A 20,438-nucleotide genomic window follows, 5' to 3' on the forward strand; every position below is an offset into this window, starting at 1 on the left:
GGTTCTGGGGCTCCGTGTCAGGCCCGGTGGTTTCTGGCTCAGCAAGGGCCCAGAGCACATGGTGGACGCATCACAGCACACGTGGGACGCGGGCTCTGTGGCAGCGGCCTCACCCATTCCCCCGTGCGGACCCCACACAGCTGGCATGCCACACCATGCAACCACTGGAGCACACATGGGCAGGCCACAGCCAGGCCTAGCGAGGATGAAGAGGAAGGGGAGGAGGGGCGGCCAGTGCGTTGTGCCCGGCCGCCACGCCCTCATCCTGCCTTGCCCTCCATCCATTAGCTTCTCTAGTGCCCCGGCTTGGCCTGGGCCTGGCTTTACATGCTCACCTGGTGTCACTGCGGCCGCCACAGCGGCCGGGGGGGGCGGGGGTGTCTGTGCTGGAAAGGAAGGTGTGATCAGTAGCCATCCCACCTGGGAGCTGGGGGCTTGCAGGGCTGAGCCAGCCCCATCCTACCCTCCCTAGCCAGGAGGACTCATTAAAAAGTGGGAGGAAGAGGACTAGGTCCCCAGGCATCTTGATCTGGGCCTGGGGATGCCAAGGAACAAACTTGACCTGTGGGCACATTAATTCAGGTGTGATGTGCAGAACAAGGGAGGTGACTGTTGCACCACGTTTTTTTCTGATGGGGTCGCACCATGGTAAGGGTGGAGTTTGTTCAGTTCTGGGTTCCACTTAGTCGGGGAGGAGGGTGACACGTCCCAGAGAGAGAACTGAGATGCAGACTGGGATAGGGACTCCCAGCCCGTGAGGGATGAACCGGGACTGTTTGGCTCAGAGAAGAAAACACTCCGGGAGTTGGAACGTGAGTCAGAGGGTGCAATGAAAAGAAAGCTGGGCCCCACAGAAGGTTCAAAGGTACAAGCTGTGCGTCTAACAGCTGTGTGCCTGGGGCCAGTTTCCTGTGATCTCTGAGCTGTGCTTCTCACAGGTTCTGGCAAGACCAGCACAAACACAGAGTTTGGTTTGCATCCTGGCTTTTGCACTCTCTGTGTATGTGGATTTGGAGCAACCATTTTTCCCTCACCGGGCCTCAGGGCCCTTGTCTCGAAAACAGGAGAAATAATACCTACATCATAGGAATTACTGTGAAGTCTGAATGGGAGTGGCGTGCATACAGTCAGGGCTCAGTGAGTAATTGTTGGTGATTAAACAGAAAAGTATCTTGGACCCGAAAGCACTGTGTGAAGACAGGAATTTACTACCTATTGTCAAGGTAGAGAGGTTAATAGAGAGAAAAGCAGAAACCGGGCCTCATGGGTACCGGCTGGAGGGAACGGATGTTGCTCAACCCAAGATAAGATTGCACGATTGATGGGGAAGATTCATGAGGTGGTGAGCTCCCCGTCGCTACCAGCATGAAAGGCCAAACTAGGAGGGCCCATGGTGGGGACACTGAAGGGAGGGAGGGGGCGCACGTGAGTCTGAGAAACCGGAGGGGTCGCCCCTGGCTCCAGGATGGGCTCACCTGTGCCCAGGCGTCGGAACTGGAATCCCTGGGGAGAGGTGACGTAGGAGGCGATGGAGCCGCTGGAGATGACGCCGTGCAGCACCTCCTGAATCTGAGCCCCATCGGCATTCCCTTCCGAGCCCACATCCAGCTCCACAAAGACCCAGCCGTCCAGCTCTCTGGGGGTGGATGTGGGGCAGGGCGGAAGAGGGAGGAAGACGCCTGTGGTCTCAGCTCCTGCCCTGGGGCCCGCCTGATGCTCAGGCCTGATTTCAACTCTCCCCTTGGCTCCTGGACAGCCTGCACCCCACATGGGGCAAATGAAGGTCCAAACTGCCCCTCCACCAGTCTTCGAATTTCCACCCAGAGTGAGGCCGCCCCTTGGGCCCCTCCTGCTGCCCACCTGCCCCCAGGGCTCCTCCCCGTCCCTGTCCGCCCCACACCAGCTCCCCCTCCCCCAGGGCCCCTCTCACTTGATGAACACCACGCTGACAACCTGGTCTCCAGGGATCTTCAGGTACTCTGACTCCAGCTGGAGAGGGACATGGCGCCATCAGCCTCCGGACCCTTCACCCCACCTTCAGTCCTGCCCCACCACACTCGGGGAGCCCCCCTCAAAGCCCCTTCACCTCACCGTGTCTACCACAGCCTCCGACACCTCTCGGAACTCCTCGGAGCCTGCGTCCTCCAGCTGAGGGCTATAGTCGATGGAGTGAGTGAAATTTACCAGTGCTCGGAAATAAACTGCAAAAAGGAGTTGGGGGGGTGGCGTCACTATGAGGGCCCCAGACCGGCAGAATGGGGGCCTCAGGCAGCTGGGCCAGTGGGTGGAGATGGGAAGACGGTCCCTGGAAGCCTCCAGCTGAGGCCGACACCTGTGTGCCCATAGCTGTGCCCAGCAGGACTGCCCAGGGCTCAAAACCCAGGCCTCGCACTTGAGCGAAGGGCTTAACTAACAGGGAAAATGGCCCAATCCAGATCCCAAGTGATGGTGCGGAAGAGGAGGCCTCCCCTGGCTCAGAGGAAGGCTGGGTGACAAGGAGGACGCTCCACAGGAGATGGCCTGGCAGAGGAATATTTTTTCCTTTGGTTGTACCACACTCCTTGTGGGATATTAGTTCCCAAACTAGGGATCAAACCAGGTCCTCAGAAGTGAGAGTGCTGAGTCCTAACCACTGGGCCACTGGGGAATTCCCACCACCCCCATCCCCCTGCTTTTTGTTGGTACAGAAATTACTCGAAAGTGACCGTGACAAGTTTCTCCTCCTCCTACCCCCAACTCACGCCAGTGCCTACTCATCCTTCAGGGCTTAGTTCAGCCATCACCTCCTCCAAGAAGACTGCCTGAACTGCCTTCCTTTCCCAACCCCGGCTGATAGAGACCCCTCCTCTGGGGTCCTCCATCCACTTGATTTCTCCCATCAGCGTACCTTCTACCCGCAAAGTGGCATAGCTCCTCCACGGTTACAAGGGCCTACAGAGCACCATCATAGAGACTGTGGGTTCTGAGGTCAGCCACATCTCAGGCACGGGCCTCACCTCTCTGAACTTCTGTTTCCTTTTTGTTCAAATGCAGATATTAATTACATTTACCGCACCGGGTTGCAGTGGGGAATAAATGACAGCATGCTGACAAGGCCACCTCCCTGTGTGCGAAGATGCAGCCCCGGGCAAGGAGCAAGTACCAGGGAATCAGAAGATGCTGTCATCTTTCTCTCTACTGCTAGACAATAAATGTGATGGGGGGAACCTCAGATCTCACTTACCCCGGTACCCCCAGTGCCTGGCATACTGTAGGCCTAATACGTGATGGCCAAATAAATTTAGATTGGTGTGAGCATACACTTATACCTACTGTTTACTGAGCAACTGCTGTATACATTTAATGTGCATTAAATCTCATCATGTTCATGAGTTCATGACAGAAGTTTTAAATATGAGTTGTAAATGGAGCATACATGTGTATACACACACACACGCCTGGCACATAGTAGGGGCGATATAACCTGAACTATTACTAAATGAGAGGCAGCATAGCTTAGTGCTTAAAAGCTCAGTCTCTGAGCAAAATTGCCACTTCTATGAAAATAACTGAAAATTGCCCTGTGGCCTTGAGAAAGTTACTTAATGTCTCTGAGCCTCAGTTTCCTCATCTATAAAACACAGACAAGAGTAGTGTCCACCCCAGAGGGCTGTTGTGAGGATAAAATAAGATGAGGAGTAGAAAATGCTTATAACAGCATCTGGCACACACTAGAGGCAGCAAGGGTTAGCTGGATTATCTCTGGTCTTTAAGACAAACCGAAGGAATGGACTTGGTTTTATTTCTTCCCATCTGAGAGACGCATTCGTGGCTTCATCGGATCTATATTGAAGGTCTTTAATAAGCTAGGCCAATACTTTGGCCACCTGATGTGAAGAGCTGACTCCTTTGAAAAGACCGTGTTGCTGGGAAAGATTGAAGGTGGGAGGAGAAGGGGACGACAGAGGATGAGATGGCTGGATGGCATCACCAACTCAATGGACGTGAGTTTGAGCAAGCTCCGGGAGTTGGTGATGGACAGGGAGGCCTGGCATGCTGCAGTCCATGGGGTCACAGAGTCAGACATGATTGAGCGACTGAACTGAACTGAAAAAGCTAGGCATGTTCTAGGGGTAGGGGATATAGCAGTGAACTTCATACGTGACAATTTCTGTCCCCACAGAGATCACTTTGGAGGGGGAGAAGAAAGGAAATAAAACACATGGGTGAGGAATATCTGGACTGTGGGAGGAAGAAAAAAATGAGGGTGGGTGGAGCGGGCGCGCTGGGGTAGGGTAGGGCTGCTCCTCTCCGAGAGAGGCCAGCAAGGCCTCCCCTCCCAGGGGCATGCTCAGAGGCAGAGAGCAAGGGCCGGGGGGTGGCTGGGAGAAGAGGATTCCAGGCAGGAGGAACCGCAGCTGCGGGGCCCCTGAGGCAGAAGGGGGCGCAGGGAAGTGACAGATGACCCGCAGGCGGGCGGCAGAGCTGGGCCCGTCCCCCTGCCCCTTCACTCTGCCTCTCAGGCCCCCGGGTGCACACCCCAACTCCGCGCCAGGACTCCCCCAACCTCGGTGGCTCACTGAGCAAGCCCCCGGGGAATGGGGATGGCAGCCACGCGACAGCAAGTGTGGCCGGGGTGCCCGCAAGGGAGGGTGACCGTGAGGGCGCTCTGGACCACGGGGCTGAGCTGGGCAGGGCTGCCGGGGCTGGGAGGGCGGGGTCCTGTGGGCTGGAGTGTGAGGGCCGTGAGCTCGGCCACAGAGGCCTCTTGTGAGCTGGCATAGAGGCCCATTGAGAGTCCCCACCCTGGCCTCTGGCCTCCACCCCAGAGCCCAGAGCGGGCCGAGGAGGCCAGGCCTCTGCCCAGGAATGTGCCCACTGTCGGAGGGGGGGGGGTGGGTCGGGAGGGGGCCAGGCTCCACAAAAGCCCCTTTCTCCCAGGGCCTGGGAAGGGCACGGACCCTCCAGCCTGCCCCCGCCCCAGCCTCCTCCCAGACCGGGGGCAAGGTCGGGGTGAGCGCCCTCCCTGGCGCAGGTAGCAGAGGGCCTGGGCACAAGGTGAGGCCGTGTCTGCTTCAGGAACCGACCACCCGGGCCAAGGGGGCTGCTGGGGGGTGGCCCGGGGTGGGAGTGCTCTCCGGGGCTGGGGGGTCCTGCCCTGGCCAGCTGTCTCTGTGCTGGCCCTCATCTCACCCCATCTGGACAGCTCAGCTCAAGCCTAGAGGGACGGGAGGCCCAGAGCAGCCTGGCACCCCGGGTGGGGGTGGGGACCACCCCCAGGGCCTGGAGCCGCCCACCCCACTTACTCTCGATACCCAGTTCCTGCTCAACAGAATTTCCTCCCCGCACACTTTGGCTCCAGATTGCCAGGCTCCTGAAGTGGATCCAAGTCATCTCCAGACTCTAGGGCCTTCACCCCAAGGGGTCATTGTACCCACCCTGCCTAACAGGCACCCCAGGGTAGAACACCAGGGGCCCGGCCCACTAAGCTGTGAGCTTAGATCATGCGCCCCGATGGGGAAGGGGCAGGGGAGCAGGTGGGGCCCACTGGGGCAGGGGTGGCGGCGAGCCTGGCCCCAGACTCTGCAGGGAGGCGCGGGGTCTCAATTGGGACAAAGGGCAGGCTGGGGAGGAAAAGAGGACCCAGAAGAAAGGAGGGAGCGGACGAAATGGGAGAGAAGCGGGCGAGGGGAGGGAAGCGAGTCCCCGCGGCCAGAGGAGACTCCTGGTCATCACACCGGCCGTGGGAGGGGGTCCCCGGGCGGAGGGGGGCGGTCCCCGGGACCTGCAGGCGGAGCAGCAGAGAAGGAGGTGAGGAGGGGGCAGAGACACAGGGAGGTGGAGAGACCAACTGGAGAGACAGAGGTGGAGACATAAAACAGAAAGAGGTGAAGCAGACAGAGAGAGATGGAGTCGGAGATGCGACCGATACAGAGACACTATCGGTACAGAGATGCAGAGAGCTTGGTGGGGAGAAGCAGAGAAAAGATGAGCCGAAGGCGGAATGGAGGGAGGGAAAGACGGAGGCACGGACGCGGAGATGGAGTGTCCAACAGACAGAGGGAGGAAAGGTTGGAGAGAGGGGACCAGGCGCGGATGAGACAAACACACAGACAGCGGGAAGAAGACAGCCCAAGGCAGGGCAGGCAGGCGCAGGAGAGACACGCAGACAGGCTGTCGCAGGACGGACAAGAGCCAGAGAGACACAGAGGCCGTTGGTAGACGGGACGCAATGGGGTGAGGGGAGCTGGGCGGGGTCCCAAGGTGGGGGAAGGCAGAACCAGGGGCTGGCCGGGATGGGTAGGCGTTCAGGGCTTGGGGGGTACGGGGCTGGGACAGAGCTGAGGAGAGCCACGCCCCTGCCCGAGGGACGAGAGAGGGCGGAGGCATCTCAGATGCTCCGCCCTCTGGGCGTGGCTCAGCTTATGGTCAGGACCGCCCTCGCTTACCGGAGGAAGGAGGGAACTGCCCTTGGGCAAGGCCGAAGCAGGCCCACGGACCCTGGGAGTCAGGGCGACTAATCTGCGGCCTCTGGGGCTAAGATTCAGCCCAGCTGCCTGGACCTGCCTCAAGGGCAGCGGGCTGGAGCCAACGTTGGGGCCTGGAGGGCCTAAGTCCCCACACCTTCCCGTAGATGAGCCCCACTCACCAGGAGAGGCTCCTGCCTCCTCTCGCTCACCCTGCCCCCACCTCTGCCTTCTCCCGCGCACCGTAGCTTCTCAGGTGAGCAGGAGGGCTAGCAAGGCCCACTCAGAGCAGCCTCGTGGGAGGGGGTCCTGGATGTTTCTGAAGGGACAGGGTGGACGGGACCAGGGTCCCAGCAGGTAGCCTTGGCAGGAGGCAGCTCCAGGGATGTGTCAGCACAGGTCATTCTAGGGATGCCTTGTGTGCCTGGGACCCATCTGACACCCGCACTCTGGCCCCACCCAGATCCCAGCAGCTGTAGCCCTGCAGAGACAGACATGGGGAGCAACTTCAGACTGGGTCTGAGTTCCAGGTGCTGGGAGGTCATGGGCAGGACCACGCCACCTAGGGGCCAACCCTCCAGTTTGTACTGGCCCAGTGAGGATGCCCCACCCTCCAGCACTGGGTGGCCCCGAGGCACGGGGCAGAAAGGAAGCGACCCCACCACCCTAGACTCATCCCAACCCGCTGGGATGGGCAGCGCTGGGGACGCGGCGGGGCTGCCCAGTGGTGCCTCCGAGCTGAGCTCCGTCCTTGGCCCCGATCACCCTGTGCCCAGGTACTCCTGGAGAAGGCAGCAGGAACCATACGGTACCCCTGGGTCTTGTCCCGGCTCATTCCTTCTCTGCCCAGAATCCCAGGATGGGAGAAAACAGAGACTCTGAGCCCCCTCCCCGCGCTGGGCCAGCCCCTGCTCTGGCTGTGCATGGGGGGTGCTGGCAGAGTGGGCAGCTGACCGAGGCCTGATTCTTTCCCCCCTAGGAAGCCAGCCCTCTTTCCCCTCAACCCAGGAACCCTGGCCTCCCAGCAGATGACCCGACCTAAGTCAGGTTCCCTTCCAGGCCCGGCTCTTGGCCTATCCGAATGCCTGAGCTACAGAGCCCCTCGGTCCGCCCATCCCTGCTCCGCTCTGCATCGGTCACCCCAAGGAGGCCTCTGGGGAAGGACTCCACAGCTGAGCTACCCTGGGAGGTGAGATTCTGGCTTTGGATGCTGAGCAGCTGACAGTCCCATCGGAACTGGGCATTTCCCAACACAGGCAGGCAGAGAACCCGGACACCCCCAACCTCGTAGGGACCAGCCAGTCAAGGCACACAGCTGTCACTGGTGGGGATGAGACTGCCCCCATGGCAGGTGCAAGGAGGCCTCAAGGCCCTCAGCCCAGGAGATGGAGCCTCTGGGGCTGGGATTCCCCAGGGGGCAGGCTGGGGGCCTGTGTGCTGTCCCCAGATACTTACCCATCTGGAAGTCCCCGCTGCCCAGGTCGCCGCTGCCCACACCGTCTACAAGCAGAAGAAAGACTTTTTCAGCAACAACTAATCTTTGTTGAGTACCTACTGGGTGTCAGGAGCTGCTCTGGGCACCCAGTACACGGTGGGGAAGATCATGAAAACATAGCTGTTGGGACTTCCCTGGTGGTCCAGGGGTTAAGACCGGGTGCTTCTAATGCAGGGAACTCAGGTTCGATCCCTGGGCGGGGACCTGAGATCCCACAGGCCATGCGGCTCAGCATAAAAAGCGAAAGTGAAAGTCGCTCAGTCATGTCTGACGCTTTGTGACCCCATGGACTATACAGTCCATGGAATTCTCCAGGCCAGAATACTGGAGTGGGGAGCCTTTCCCTTCTCCAGGGGATCTTCCCAACCCAGGGATTGAAACCAGGTCTCCAGCATTGCAGGCGGATTCTTTACCAGCTGAGCCACCAGGGAAGCCCGACATGAAATAAAACACAGCTGTAGTCTCCCCTCCACACCTAGGCAGGGCTGCCTGTAAAAACTGTAGAAAGCCTCCATTAGGGACGGTATGGTCCCAGCTGGATGGAGTGGGCGGGGCCAAGTCAGGCCCGCCTCTAGGTGAGGATGGGAGGAAGCAGAGTAGGGGGCTCTCAGGGGCTGTAATCACCCTCTACTGTGCATTGTCCCCCACCTTCCCCTTAAGTCTAGCTTATCCTGGGCTGTGTGGAGAAGCAGCCACCAGCCTGGGGTCACACAGGCGTCAGTGAGGGGTCCTGGGCTCACTGGGACCAGGGCTCAGGATGCACACAGCTCTTAGCCCATTTCTTTTTTTCCTAAGTTTTTTTTTTTTTAATTGAAGTATAGCTGCTGTACAATATTATACAGTTTACAGGTATACAATACAGTGATTCACATTTTTTTGGGGGGGGGCGGGTTGGTGCGTGTGCTGCATGATGTCAGTTCCCTGACCAGGGATTGAACCCAGGCCCTGGCAGTGAAAGCGCCTAACCACTGAACCGCTGAGGAATTCCTATAATTCACAAGTTTTAAAGGTTATACTCCACTTACAGTTCTTACAAGACACCAGCTATATCTCATGTAGTACAGTGTGTCCTTGTAGCTTACTTATATCTAATAGTTCGCACCTTTTACTCTCCTACCCTTATATTGCCCCTCCCCTCGCCCCACACCCACTGGTGACCACTAGTTCGTTCTCCACATCTGTGAGTCTGGTTTTTTTTGCTATATTCACTAGTTGTATTTTTTAGACTCCACATACAAGTGATATCACACGGTATCTGTCTTTCTCCAGCTGACTTATTCCACTTAGCACAACGCCCTCCAACTCCATCCATATTGCCATAAAGGGCAAAAATTCATTCTTTTTTAACGGCTAAATAGTACTTCATTGCCTATATGTACCATATCTTCTTCATCCAGGCATCTGCTGACGGACACTTAGGTTGCTTCCCTATCTTTCTTAGTCCATCTCTAGAGGGGCCACCTTAGGCAAGTATCTTGGGGCCTCTTTCAGGACCACTGGGAAGTGCCCAAACTCCACCCTGACCCCCTCCACCCCCAGCCACCAGAAACGCCTGCTCACCTCCGGAGGCCTCATCAGCCAGGAAGTCCTCGTCATCAGAAAGGTCTGAGTAGCTCCAGCCAGCCCGGCCGGCTGTGACTGTTTCTGCATCTTCCGGCAGGGACAAGCCATCGTACGCCCTCAGCCCGTGGGTCACCTGTGGGACACCGCACAGACAACTGTGTCAAACTCTCCAATTCCTGCCAAGCCCGGGGCCCCTCTTCTCAAAGGGGGACCCAGAGTCCCACCCCAAGGCCCTCCAGTGGTCAAGTCAGATGTGGTTTGGCAAAGACAGTCAGACTGAGGCTATACCACTGTTTTTGACTCAGTTTCCCCAAATCTCATTAGCCACTGAATAAATCCTCAAATAAACAAATAGACAAATAGTAAACTTATACTTTTTTTCCCTTCTTTCTTTCTTTTGTGGCCACATCGCGTGGCTTGCAGGATCCTAGCTCCTCAGATCAGATCAGATCAGTCGCTCAGTTGTGTATGACTCTTTGCGACTCCATGAATTGCAGCACACCAGGCCTCCCTGTCCATCACCAATTCCCAGAGTTCACTCAAACTCACGTCCATCGAGTCAATGATGCCATCCAGCCATCTCATCCTCTGTCGTCCCCTTCTCCTCTTGCCTCCAATCCCTCCCAGCATCAGAGTCTTTTCCAATGAGTCAACTCTTCGCATCAGGTGGCCAAAGTACTGGAGTTTCAGCTTTAGCATCATTCCTTCCAAAGAAATCCCAGGGCTGATCTCCTTCAGAATGGACTGGTTGGATCTCCTTGCAATCCAAGGGACTCTCAAGAGTCTTCTCCAACACCACAGTTCAAAAGCATCAATTCTTTGGCGCTCAGCCTTCTTCACAGTCCAACTCTCACATCCATACATGACCACAGGAAAAACCATAGCCTTGACTAGACGGACCTTTGTTGGCAAAGTAGTGTCTCTGCTTTTCAATATGCTATCTAGGTTGGTCATAACTTTCCTTCCAAGGAGTAAGCGTCTTTTAATTTCATGGCTGCAGTCACCATCTGCAGTGATTTTGGAGCCCAGAAAAATAAAGTCTGACACTGTTTCCACTGTTTCCCCATCTATTTCCCATGACGTGATGGGACCGGATGCCATGATCTTCATTTTCTGAATGTTGAGCTTCAAGCCAACTTTTTCACTCTCCTCTTTCACTTTCATCAAGAGGCTTTTGAGTTCCTCTTCACTTTCTGCCATAAGGGTGGTGTCATCTGCATATCTGAGGTTATTGATATTTCTCCCGGCAGTCTTGATTCCAGCTTGTGCTTCTTCCAGTCCAGCGTTTCTCATGATGTACTCTGCATATAAGTTAAATAAGCAGGGTGACAATATACAGCCTTGACGTACACCTTTTCCTATTTGGAACCAGTCTGTTGTTCCACGTCCAGTTCTAACTGTTGCTTCCTGACCTGCATACAAATTTCTCAAGAGGCAGATCAGGTGGTCTGGTATTCCCATCTCTTTCAGAATTTTCCACAGTTTATTGTGATCCACACAGTCAAAGGCTTTGGTACAGTCAATAAAGCAGAAATAGATGTTTTTCTGGAACTCTCTTGCTTTTCCCATGATCCAGCGGATGTTGGCAATTTGATCTCTGGTTCCTCTGCCTTTTCTAAAACCAGCTTAAACATCAGGAAGTTCATGGTTCACATATTGCTGAAGCCTGGCTTGGAGAATTTTGAGCATTACTTTACTAGCGTGTGAGATGAGTGCAATTGTGCTGTAGTTTGAGCATTCTTTGGCATTGCCTTTCTTTGGGATTGGAATGAAAACTGACCTTTTCCAGTCCTGTGGCCACTGCTGAATTTTCCAAATTTGCTGGCATATTGAGTGCAGCACTTTCACGGCATCATCTTTCAGGATTTGAAATAGCTCAACTGGAATTCTATCACCTCCACTAGGTTTGTTCGTAGTGATGCTTTCTAAGGCCCACTTGACTTCACATTCCAGGATGTCTGGCTCTAGGTCAGTGATCACATCATCATGATTATCTGGGTTGTGGAGATCTTTTTTGTACAGTTCTTCTGTGTATTCTTGCCATCTCTTCTTAATATCTTCTGCTTCTGTTAGATCCATACCATTTCTGTCCTTTATCGAGCCCATCTTTGCATGAAATATTCCTTTGGTATCTCTGATTTTCTTGAAGAGATCTCTAGTCTTTCCCATTCTGTTGTTTTCCTCTATTTCTTTGCATTGATCACTGAAGAAGGCTTTCTTATCTCTTCTTGCTATTCTTTGGAACTCTGCATTCAGATGTTTATATCTTTCCTTTTCTCCTTTGCTTTTCGCTTCTCTTCTTTTCACAGCTATTTGTAAGGCCTCCCTAGACAGCCATTTTGCTTTTTTGCATTTCTTTTCCATGGGGATGGTCTTGATCCCTGTCTCCTGTACAATGTCACGAACCTCATTCCATAGTTCATCAGGCACTCTATCTATCAGATCTAGGCCCTTAAATCTATTTCTCACTTCCACTGTATAATCATAAGGGATTTGATTTAGGTTATTCCTGAATGGTCTAGTGGTTTTCCCTACTTTCTTCAATTTAAGTCTGAATTTGGCAATAAGGAGTTCATGGTCTGAGCCACAGTCGGCTCCTGGTCTTGTTTTTGCTGACTGTATAGAGCTTCTCCATCTTTGGCTGCAAAGAATATAATCAATCTGATTTTGATGTTGACCATCTGGTGATGTCCATGTGGAGAGTCTTCTCTTGTGTGGTTGGAAGAGGGTGTTTGTTATGACCAGTGCATTTTCCTGGCAAAACTCTATTAGTCTTTGCCCTGCTTCATAACCAGGGATCAAACCTGAGCCCCCTGCAGTGGACGCACAGAGTCCTAGCCACTGGACTGCCAGGGAAGTCCTGACAATATACTTAAAACTGCTTTGGTAAGTGACAACTCCTCTTCCCTCGGGAGAAGGCAAGTGATATCCAGGACATGAGTTAAGGGGCCAGGAGACACAGGCAGGTAGAGGGTGACCAGGGCCGGTGCAGACGAGGGGTGTGGGCGAGTGACGGGGCAGCCAGGGTTCAGCACGAATGGGAGACAGAAGCAGAGATGGAGGGGGATTCAACCGAAGCTGTGGTCTCCAACAGCGCCTCTCCCCCCATACCCCGCCCCAGCCGTCTTGGCCTCTTGTCTCTGCCTCAGCCTGGCCTCCAAGTCTCCAGGCCACAGGGGACGCATTCCAGCCACGTTGGAGATCAGCTCTGGCACTCATGGCCACACTGACTGGCTCATCTGTGCGCCCAGGGGCGGGGGTGGAGCCCAGCAGCTGGGCTGAAAGGGGGGCAGGTCACCGTGGTGTCAACTCCACGTGACCTCGGGTGGCGCTGAGCCCAGCATGAGCTGCAGCTCGGTTCAACACAGGGGCGGCTTGGACCCCGCACCCCGCAGGCTGGTGCAGAAGGGCCCCAGCGGCCGTGACCCCTGTTTCTCAGGGGTGGGTGTGGGCAGTGAAGGCCTCTTTCCCCTTAGACAATATCGTGTGTATGTGTGTGTGCACGCTCAGTTCTCAGTTGTGTCCGACCCTTTGCAACCCCATGGACTATATAGCCCACCAGGCTCGTCTGTGCGTGGAAATTTCCAGGCAAGAATACTGGAGTGGGTAGCCGTTCCCTTCTCCAGCAGATCTTCCTGACCCAGGGATCGAATCCACATTTCCTGCATTGGCAAGTGGATTCTTTACCACTGCGCCACCTGGGAAGCCCCTAGAGCAGACTGAGGCGTTTCCAAAGGAGTTTTACAAGATAACAGAGAGGAAAACAAACCAAGTGGAGCTAAGGGAACCGCAGTGTCTCCAAGCACAAGAGTGCACGGGTCCACACGTCCAGTTCTAGATGGCCTGGCACGAGTGTCTTGGCCTCAGCCCTATCTGGGGAGCCCAGCCCGGCCAGAAGGAAATAGGCTCCCTTGTAAAAACCAAACCCAGCCCTCACTGGCTAGACAAGGAGAGGCACCCAAGGAGAAGGAAAAAACCAGACAGTCAGTCCCTCTCCTTCACACCGACCACGTCCCTGGAGCCTCTGGCCTTTTCTCACGCTGGTCCCTCTGCTGGAATGCCCTTTCTCCTTTTGTTTATCTGGCTAACTCCCATCCATCCTCCGAAGCTCAGCTGAACACCACCACCTCCTCTAACTACTCAGTCGCAAACCAGAACACATTCCGATAGGCCTGGAAAGAGGGATGAATCTCAAACACTTTGTGCTGAGTGAAAGAAGGCAGACAGAGAAAACACCACCCTGTATGATTCCACTTCCACGAAACTCAGGGGAGATAAGTCTAACCTATCTATCTATAAGTCTAACCTATCTATAGGTTAGATAAGTCTAACCTATCGGCGGTTGCCTGGGACCAGGGGTGGGGTGGGGCCGGCCGGGAAGGGACACAGGAAACCTTTTGGAGTAACGGTCCCCTGGGTATATAATCAATACATCTCATTCCCATTACTGACCTGTACACTTAAAATGCTATGTTTTATTGCGTGTACTTTATACCCCAATAAAGATGACTCAAAGAAACCCTCTTCTGGGAGGAGTAGTTATGACTCCTCTGCCCCCAGGCTGGGTTCTGGACCGTCTGGGGCTCCCCGTGGAATGGCTGTGCCTACACTGGAATGACGGCACCCTGAGAGCAGGGACTGTGATGAGCTCATCTCTGCCTTCTCAGCACCGCATGGTCAATAGGGCTTGAACGAATGGACAACAGTGTCATCACCTACTCATTCCAGCTGCTTCCTGAGCATGACTTTGCTCTGAAGGCACCACTCAGCACGGGCAGTCTGTATCTATCTCCCTCCTTGGTCATCTTTGTTTTGGCAGTGCTACCAAGCCTTGTGGAAGGTCTGCACTGCCCATGTCTATCCCCTGCTATAGTCTTAAGCCCCTTCCCCTCACAATCCATGGGCAAATTTCTCCTCCTGTTCCTTCTCTCCCCTCCCTCTCCCTTTGGTCAAATGCCCATTCCCGCCCTGGGTGGCCAGTGGACTTCTGGGCCGTGCCCATGAGGTCTGCATCCAGGACTAAGCTTTAGAACCTTCAGGAGCTGGTGAGAAATAGATTCCTGGGCTCTTCCTCAGAGACACTGAGTCATCTCCCCACCCCAGGTAGGAGGGTTAATGTCATGCCTGCTCAGGCATTCTGACACTCACTGGTTAAGAACCACAAGACCAGTCCAACATCAGAGGTTCTCCCTTCTCTCCTGGCTAGGGGTAGAGAGCAATGTTCCCTACCCCTTGGGTGGGTCCTACGCAGGCCCTGATTGGCCTAAGGGGAGAGTGAGGCTAGGGCTGGGGCAGGGGCACTGACTGGGCAGAGAAGGCTAGCGGGCAGGATCCTCCCCAGCTGGGGAGGACTCTCCTTGTGTCACTGCCAGCCCTCCCCCTCCCACATGCAAACAAGGCCATGGATGGCATACCTGGGGCACAGAGATTCCTGGCACCCCATAGATACCAGGCCACTGTCTGGAAAAGAAAACCCTGGTGGTAAGCAAGGTCCAGGGCTTTTTTGCAGGGAGGGAGAGGCCACTGGGGCTTGGGACTGGACAGGAAATAGCAACACGAGATTCATCTTGGAAAAAATGTTGGGAACACACATCTGCAGTGAGAGGGGAGAATCCAGAGCATGTCGGGCCATGGACTGGAGCCCCCTCCACCCCAGGGAACCTGGGGAATGGGCTTGTCGCATGCCAGCTTGCCCCGCTTGCAGCCCCTACCCCACAGTCTAAGGCTTTGGGGTCAGATAAGGGCCTGCAGCAAGGGACAAGCCAGCAAGAGCAGAGACTTCACTTGCAAAAAGCTGAAGATCAAGAGGTTTTAGCAGCTGTATTTCACATCTGGAAAGGGAGATGCCGCCAGACCGGAAAGAAGCTTCCAGAAAAAGACCCAGAGTCTGAGACTTGATCATTGAAGGGAATTTGGATTCAGACCTGGAAAGTCTGGAGTCTACGTGGGGAATAAAAAGAACCAACATTCATTGAGCGCTTCCTACGCGACAGGCACTCTAAGGATTCTGTAGGTGTTAACCCAGGTTAGGGGTCAGGTAGCCCCGCTGTAAAGACGGGGACATGTGAGCAGAGTCAGGAATGTGGGCAGAACTGGGATTTGAACCCTGGTGGTCTGGCTCCAACATCTAAGCCCTTACCACTGTGCCACACCACCTCTGCAGCCAAGGCTGGGGAGGGAGTGAACCCACCGAAGTCACTGAGCGTCACTCCCACAAAGCCTCTCAACCACACTGCAAGTCACAGTTCACAGAGCACTCCTTGGCCGCAGAGTCACTTGACCCTGACAGTGACCCCCTGAGAGGGATGAACTGGTGTGAATGTGAACCCCACTGGCTGGCAGGCTTAGACCCAGGACCTTGGAACGCCCTACCCCAGCCCCTGCTTCCCAGGAAAGGAGGTGGGGCTGCAGCTGGGCCTCCAGGCCGGCCGGGAGGGCAGAAGCAGCGGGCAGAGCCAAGAGGTTGGCCGGCCTCCATCCCCAACGGGACCAGCTCCCAGGGACGCCTGAACCGGCAGTGGCCTGGACGCATACAGTGGGTGCTTAAGGTCCCAACAAGGGCCGCCAGTAGCTGCAAGGTCACAGGCAGAAATAGAGCCCAGGTTTCCTGCCCCTGAGCCTGTCTCCGGCTGGAGGGAGCCCTGCTTCCTCCCAGAGGAACCCAGCAGTTCAGGCGGGCATTGCAGCCGGATGGCGGGGCCTGAGAGGAGGGGTCCAGAGGGCAGACCTGGGACTGAGAGGAAGGAGTCAAGCAGAGAGGGGGATTTTCCAGACTCTGCAGGCGAGGGGAAGTTGGGGGGGTGCAGCTGACTCATTCTGGCCAAGGACTATTCTGGAGGGCTGAGAACAATTTCACGGGGTGGAGGTGTGGGCAACGTGCACCCCCAATGGCCAGGCACTCGCTGAACACAGGCAGGGTGAGACCAGACAGGTGGTGCATCAAACAGGCAGAAGACTTCTGGGAGACCACCACCCCCAGAGGCAGGCCCCCCGTGCGGATGCGGTCACACGTGGAGCTCCAGGTCCAAGTCCTGCAAAGGCCCTGGGGGACAGGGGACAAAGGCTGGGCCTTCCTCTCCTGGCCTGGGTGGGGATGCCAACCAAGGGAGGGAGCCAAGGATGTCTGGGGAGGGTGTGGGAGTGGAAGGTCAAGCCATGGCAGAGGGGCACCGAAGGCAGAGATTTGTGGCACCAGGGGAGGTCCTGATACAGATAGAGGATGTAAGGTGTGGGGGTTTTAAAAAGGAGTTTTTAAGTGAGGATTACAGGATCTCGCAGAGGTCACATGTATAGAAGAAAAGTTTCTGGTGCTGCTAAAATCCAAGCGGTAGGAAGCTGGTGGGACGGTCAAGAGATGACAGTAAGAACGGTCATTGTCCACTGAGGGCTTTCTTGATGTTAGGCCTTGTCCTAAACGCTGCCTGTACCACCTCATTAATCTTCACAGCAACCCAGGGTTTGGCGGGGCGGGGAGCGGTGGCTGGCATTACAGGGCTCCTATCCCGCATCTGCGATAAGAGAAATCCAAGGAGCTCTAACACCCAAGAGTGGGATTATTTTTCTTTTTTAATAAGTTTGTAGCAAGCTCTTTTAGTGTCGAGTCCTGACCTAAATCGACATGAAGCTATGAAGAGCTTATTCACTCCACACAGGATGAACAGTCACAGGTTTTGCTACAGCAATAGTCATGTGTTTGAGTGTGGGGTATTGCCCCAAACTTTACTGAGGATGTCACATCCCAGCTGAACCACTCTACGTTACCGTTCTCGAGTTCAGAGACTTCTGAATTCCAAGACATGGCTGACCTCGTGGGTCTTGATTGAAGAGACTGTGAATTTACAACTGTTATTTCCATTTTGCAGATGAGGAAACTGAGGCTCAGAGAGGGTCATCTGTGTAAACGGGATCAAGCAAGTAAGGCCCTCTGTCTGGTACCTTGTATACAGTAAGTGCTCAATAAGCAATAGAATTAGCATCATGCAGGGGGTACAGGGTAGAGGTGAAGAGCTGAGAAGTGATCAGGGATGCACAGGAGTGTGGGATGTCTGGGATGAAGGGAGGTGTCTGGCTCCTCTGCCCAGGCCCCGCTGGCTAGCTGGGCAGAGGCTAGCTGGGCAGAGCCTGGCTGAGCAGGAAGCTTGCTTTGAGGGTTCAAGTTGCCCGCTTGTTCTGAGGCTGACTCTGGGAGGACTGGTTGGGGGGAACTTCTCCAGTGACATTCCTCCTCACAGGTCTTGGGCAGCCAGCCCACCTCCAACCCACTCTCTCCTTGGTCCAGACCTGGGGCTGAGCCCTCTACCACCCCCCACAGCTGGGCAGGAAGGTCTGAGCACCACAGTCCCCAGGGAGGCTGAGCCGCCCAGGGCAAGGCTCCAGGCATCTGGGCTGGAGTGAGCTCACTCCATCAAAATCCAGAGACAGCGGAGGGGTGGGGGACAAATGAGCCACCGCCTGCCCACCTGCCTTCTGCCAGCACAGATTCTGTCCCCTCCCCCATGTACAGCGGAGGGACCAGCAGATGCTGTCCCCCAAGCCCCCCCGAATCTCCAGCGAGGGCCCCGAACTCAGACAAGTTCCCCCTCCCACTCTGCTATGATGCAGGCTCCCTGGGAACCCCATCACGCAAGCACCACCCCCACATACACACTCTGCTACAACCCCGGCCCCGGACGCAGGGGCCAAGGTGCCATGCCCCACCCCCCGGCCACCGGGCACCCTGTCCGCGGGCAGCAGACGGCAAAAGGGAAGGAATCTGTCAGGGCAGCAGTTTGCTGTGCAAACTGCCAGGGGCGGGAGGGCCCGACACAAAGGCCAAAAGGCCTTTAATCCCCTGGCAGGCTGAGAGGGGCGCCGGGCCGGAAAGGAGGTGGCCGCAGCCTCCTCGGGCATGCCTGCACCGCCCGTGCCACGCGGGAGCCCTGCCAGCTTCCCACACTCGGGCTCCCAAGGCAGCAGGACGTTCGCCAGCCAGGTGGCCAGGAAGAACACCGATGCGCCAGGTGAGGAGAGCGGTCTCCGCTCATCAAGTGCTTTCCTGTGCAGGAGCTGAGGGAAGGTCGAGGCGAGGCTTATCGCACACAAACCCACAGCCTCATAAGCACGATGTGGGCGGCTCCCCCACTTCAATAAGGAGAGACTCAGAGAGGTGAAGTCACTTGCCCAGAGTCACACAGCTCAGGCAACAGAAATCCAGCTTGAAAGTTGGGCCCCTGTGCTAGCTCAGAGGCACAGCTGCCAGCAGGCCTTTCCCTCTGACCCCTGCCCTCTGAACCACGGTGGCCTGGAACCTAGAAAGGCAGCATTCCAGCCAGGGCCCCAGAGGAGCACTGGGGCCCGGTCAGGGCCTCCGACAGAGGCCAGGGGAGGGGAAGCTGGTGCCTGGGGCCTCTCATTCCAGCCCTGCCCCGAACTCGCTGCGTGGCCTTGCACAAGCCCTTTGACACCCTTCCCGTTTAGCAAACCGCAGCCATCTCAGTGAGTGTGGACGAATGTCTCGATCACTGGTGCATCTTCAAACCAGACAACACGGAGGAGGTGTCCAGTTAACGTCTGCTGGTTGAGTGGCATGGTGAATGGATGAATGAATGGGCAACCTTGCCCAACAAGCCTGAGGGAGGAGTTAGCCCACCTGACAAAAGAAAGCAAAGTTCAGAGACACAGAGTGAGGGGACCTCCCTGGTGGCCCAGTGGTAAAGAATCCACCTTCCAGGGCCGGGGGTGAGGGTTTGATCCCTGGTCAGGAAGCTAAGATCCCAAATGCCTGGTGACCGTAAAGACAGAAACACAGAACAGAAGCCATATTGTAACAAATTCAATAAAGACTTTAAAAATGGCCCACATCCAAAAAACAAGCGAAAAAGGGAAAGCAAGGACTTGCCCAAGAAGACACAGCTAGCGTGTACCAGGATGATCACTGGGCTTCATATTTCCCCCTTGGGAAAACTGAGGCCTAACACCTCACCCCAAGGGAATGAGCAGGACTGAGTCTCACACCCTGAAATCCATCCTAGGACACCTTGCCCTTGGGTGACAAGCCCTCCAGGTCTCAGTTCTATCTGTGATAAAAATGGGAGCAAGAACCTGCTTTGCTTCTCTCCTTCCAGGGCTGCTGGGGGGACACAAGCAGAAGGAGGGGTGACCTGCTTTGGGAAGTGTGGCCGAAGGCCCCGTATCTGTCTGGCCCTTTTCCAAGTGGACCTGACCTGGGCTCTGCCTTGAAGGCCCCTGTAGAGTAGCTGGGGTGGGCGCCCAAAAGGACCTGAGACTGCAGAGAGAGGCGACTGGTGGGGCGGAGAGGGTGGGCAACCCCAACTCCAGGCCACCTTGGTCACTTTCTAGCTGGGTGGCCTCAGCTTCCTCCTCTGCTTTAAAAAAAAAAAAAAAAAGAAGAATCATCCATCAGACCTGCCTCCTAAGGTTCAAGTCAAGTCACTCTGACCTCTACCTGCTGAGCACCGACTAGGTGCTGGCCCTGAGGAGAAAAGGAGGAAGCAGATGGTCACGGAGCTCTGTGTTCCTAGGGGAACACAGACCATCAAACTGAGTGATGACAACACAGTGAGAGGAGGCCTCTGCAGAGGAAGGAAGGGGGCTGGGGAGAGTCCAGAGGAGGGTCCCCCACTTACTTAGCAAGGCTGGTGGGGCGGGGCGGAAGCTGGGGCGGGGCGGGGGGGTGGAACTGGGGAGGGTTTCCCAGGGGAAATGACAGCTCAGCTGGGTTTGAAGGTGATCGTGCCTAAGCAGGATGGAGAAGGGACACAGCGTGCACCAGGCAGAAGAAAGGTGGGCTGAGGGCCGGGAAGACATTTGGTGCAGTGGGACACGGTGAGCCGGGCGGCGGAGGACCCTGGAGACCAGCCTGAGAATGGGCTTTTCCACTTAAAGGGCAGCGCCTCCCCGTGTGCTGTTGTCCTGGGGCAGGTCACGGAGCCTAA

The 20,438-nt window shown here is 55.8% G+C and overlaps 1 protein-coding gene across 1 annotated transcript in view; it reads right to left on the reverse strand.

The window, feature by feature from the left end:
* Window positions 1–20,438, reverse strand: part of HSPG2 (heparan sulfate proteoglycan 2) — a 109,994-nt gene that overhangs the window by 60,985 nt on the left and 28,571 nt on the right. The window contains 5 exon segments of the mRNA XM_070382771.1: window positions 1,476–1,636; window positions 1,931–1,989; window positions 2,092–2,201; window positions 7,902–7,946; window positions 9,502–9,637. Coding sequence (XP_070238872.1) covers window positions 1,476–1,636; window positions 1,931–1,989; window positions 2,092–2,201; window positions 7,902–7,946; window positions 9,502–9,637 — 511 coding nt within the window.

Source organism: Bos mutus, chromosome 2 (assembly GCF_027580195.1).
Source record: "Bos mutus isolate GX-2022 chromosome 2, NWIPB_WYAK_1.1, whole genome shotgun sequence".
In the NCBI taxonomy this organism is placed as follows: Eukaryota; Metazoa; Chordata; class Mammalia; order Artiodactyla; family Bovidae; genus Bos; species Bos mutus.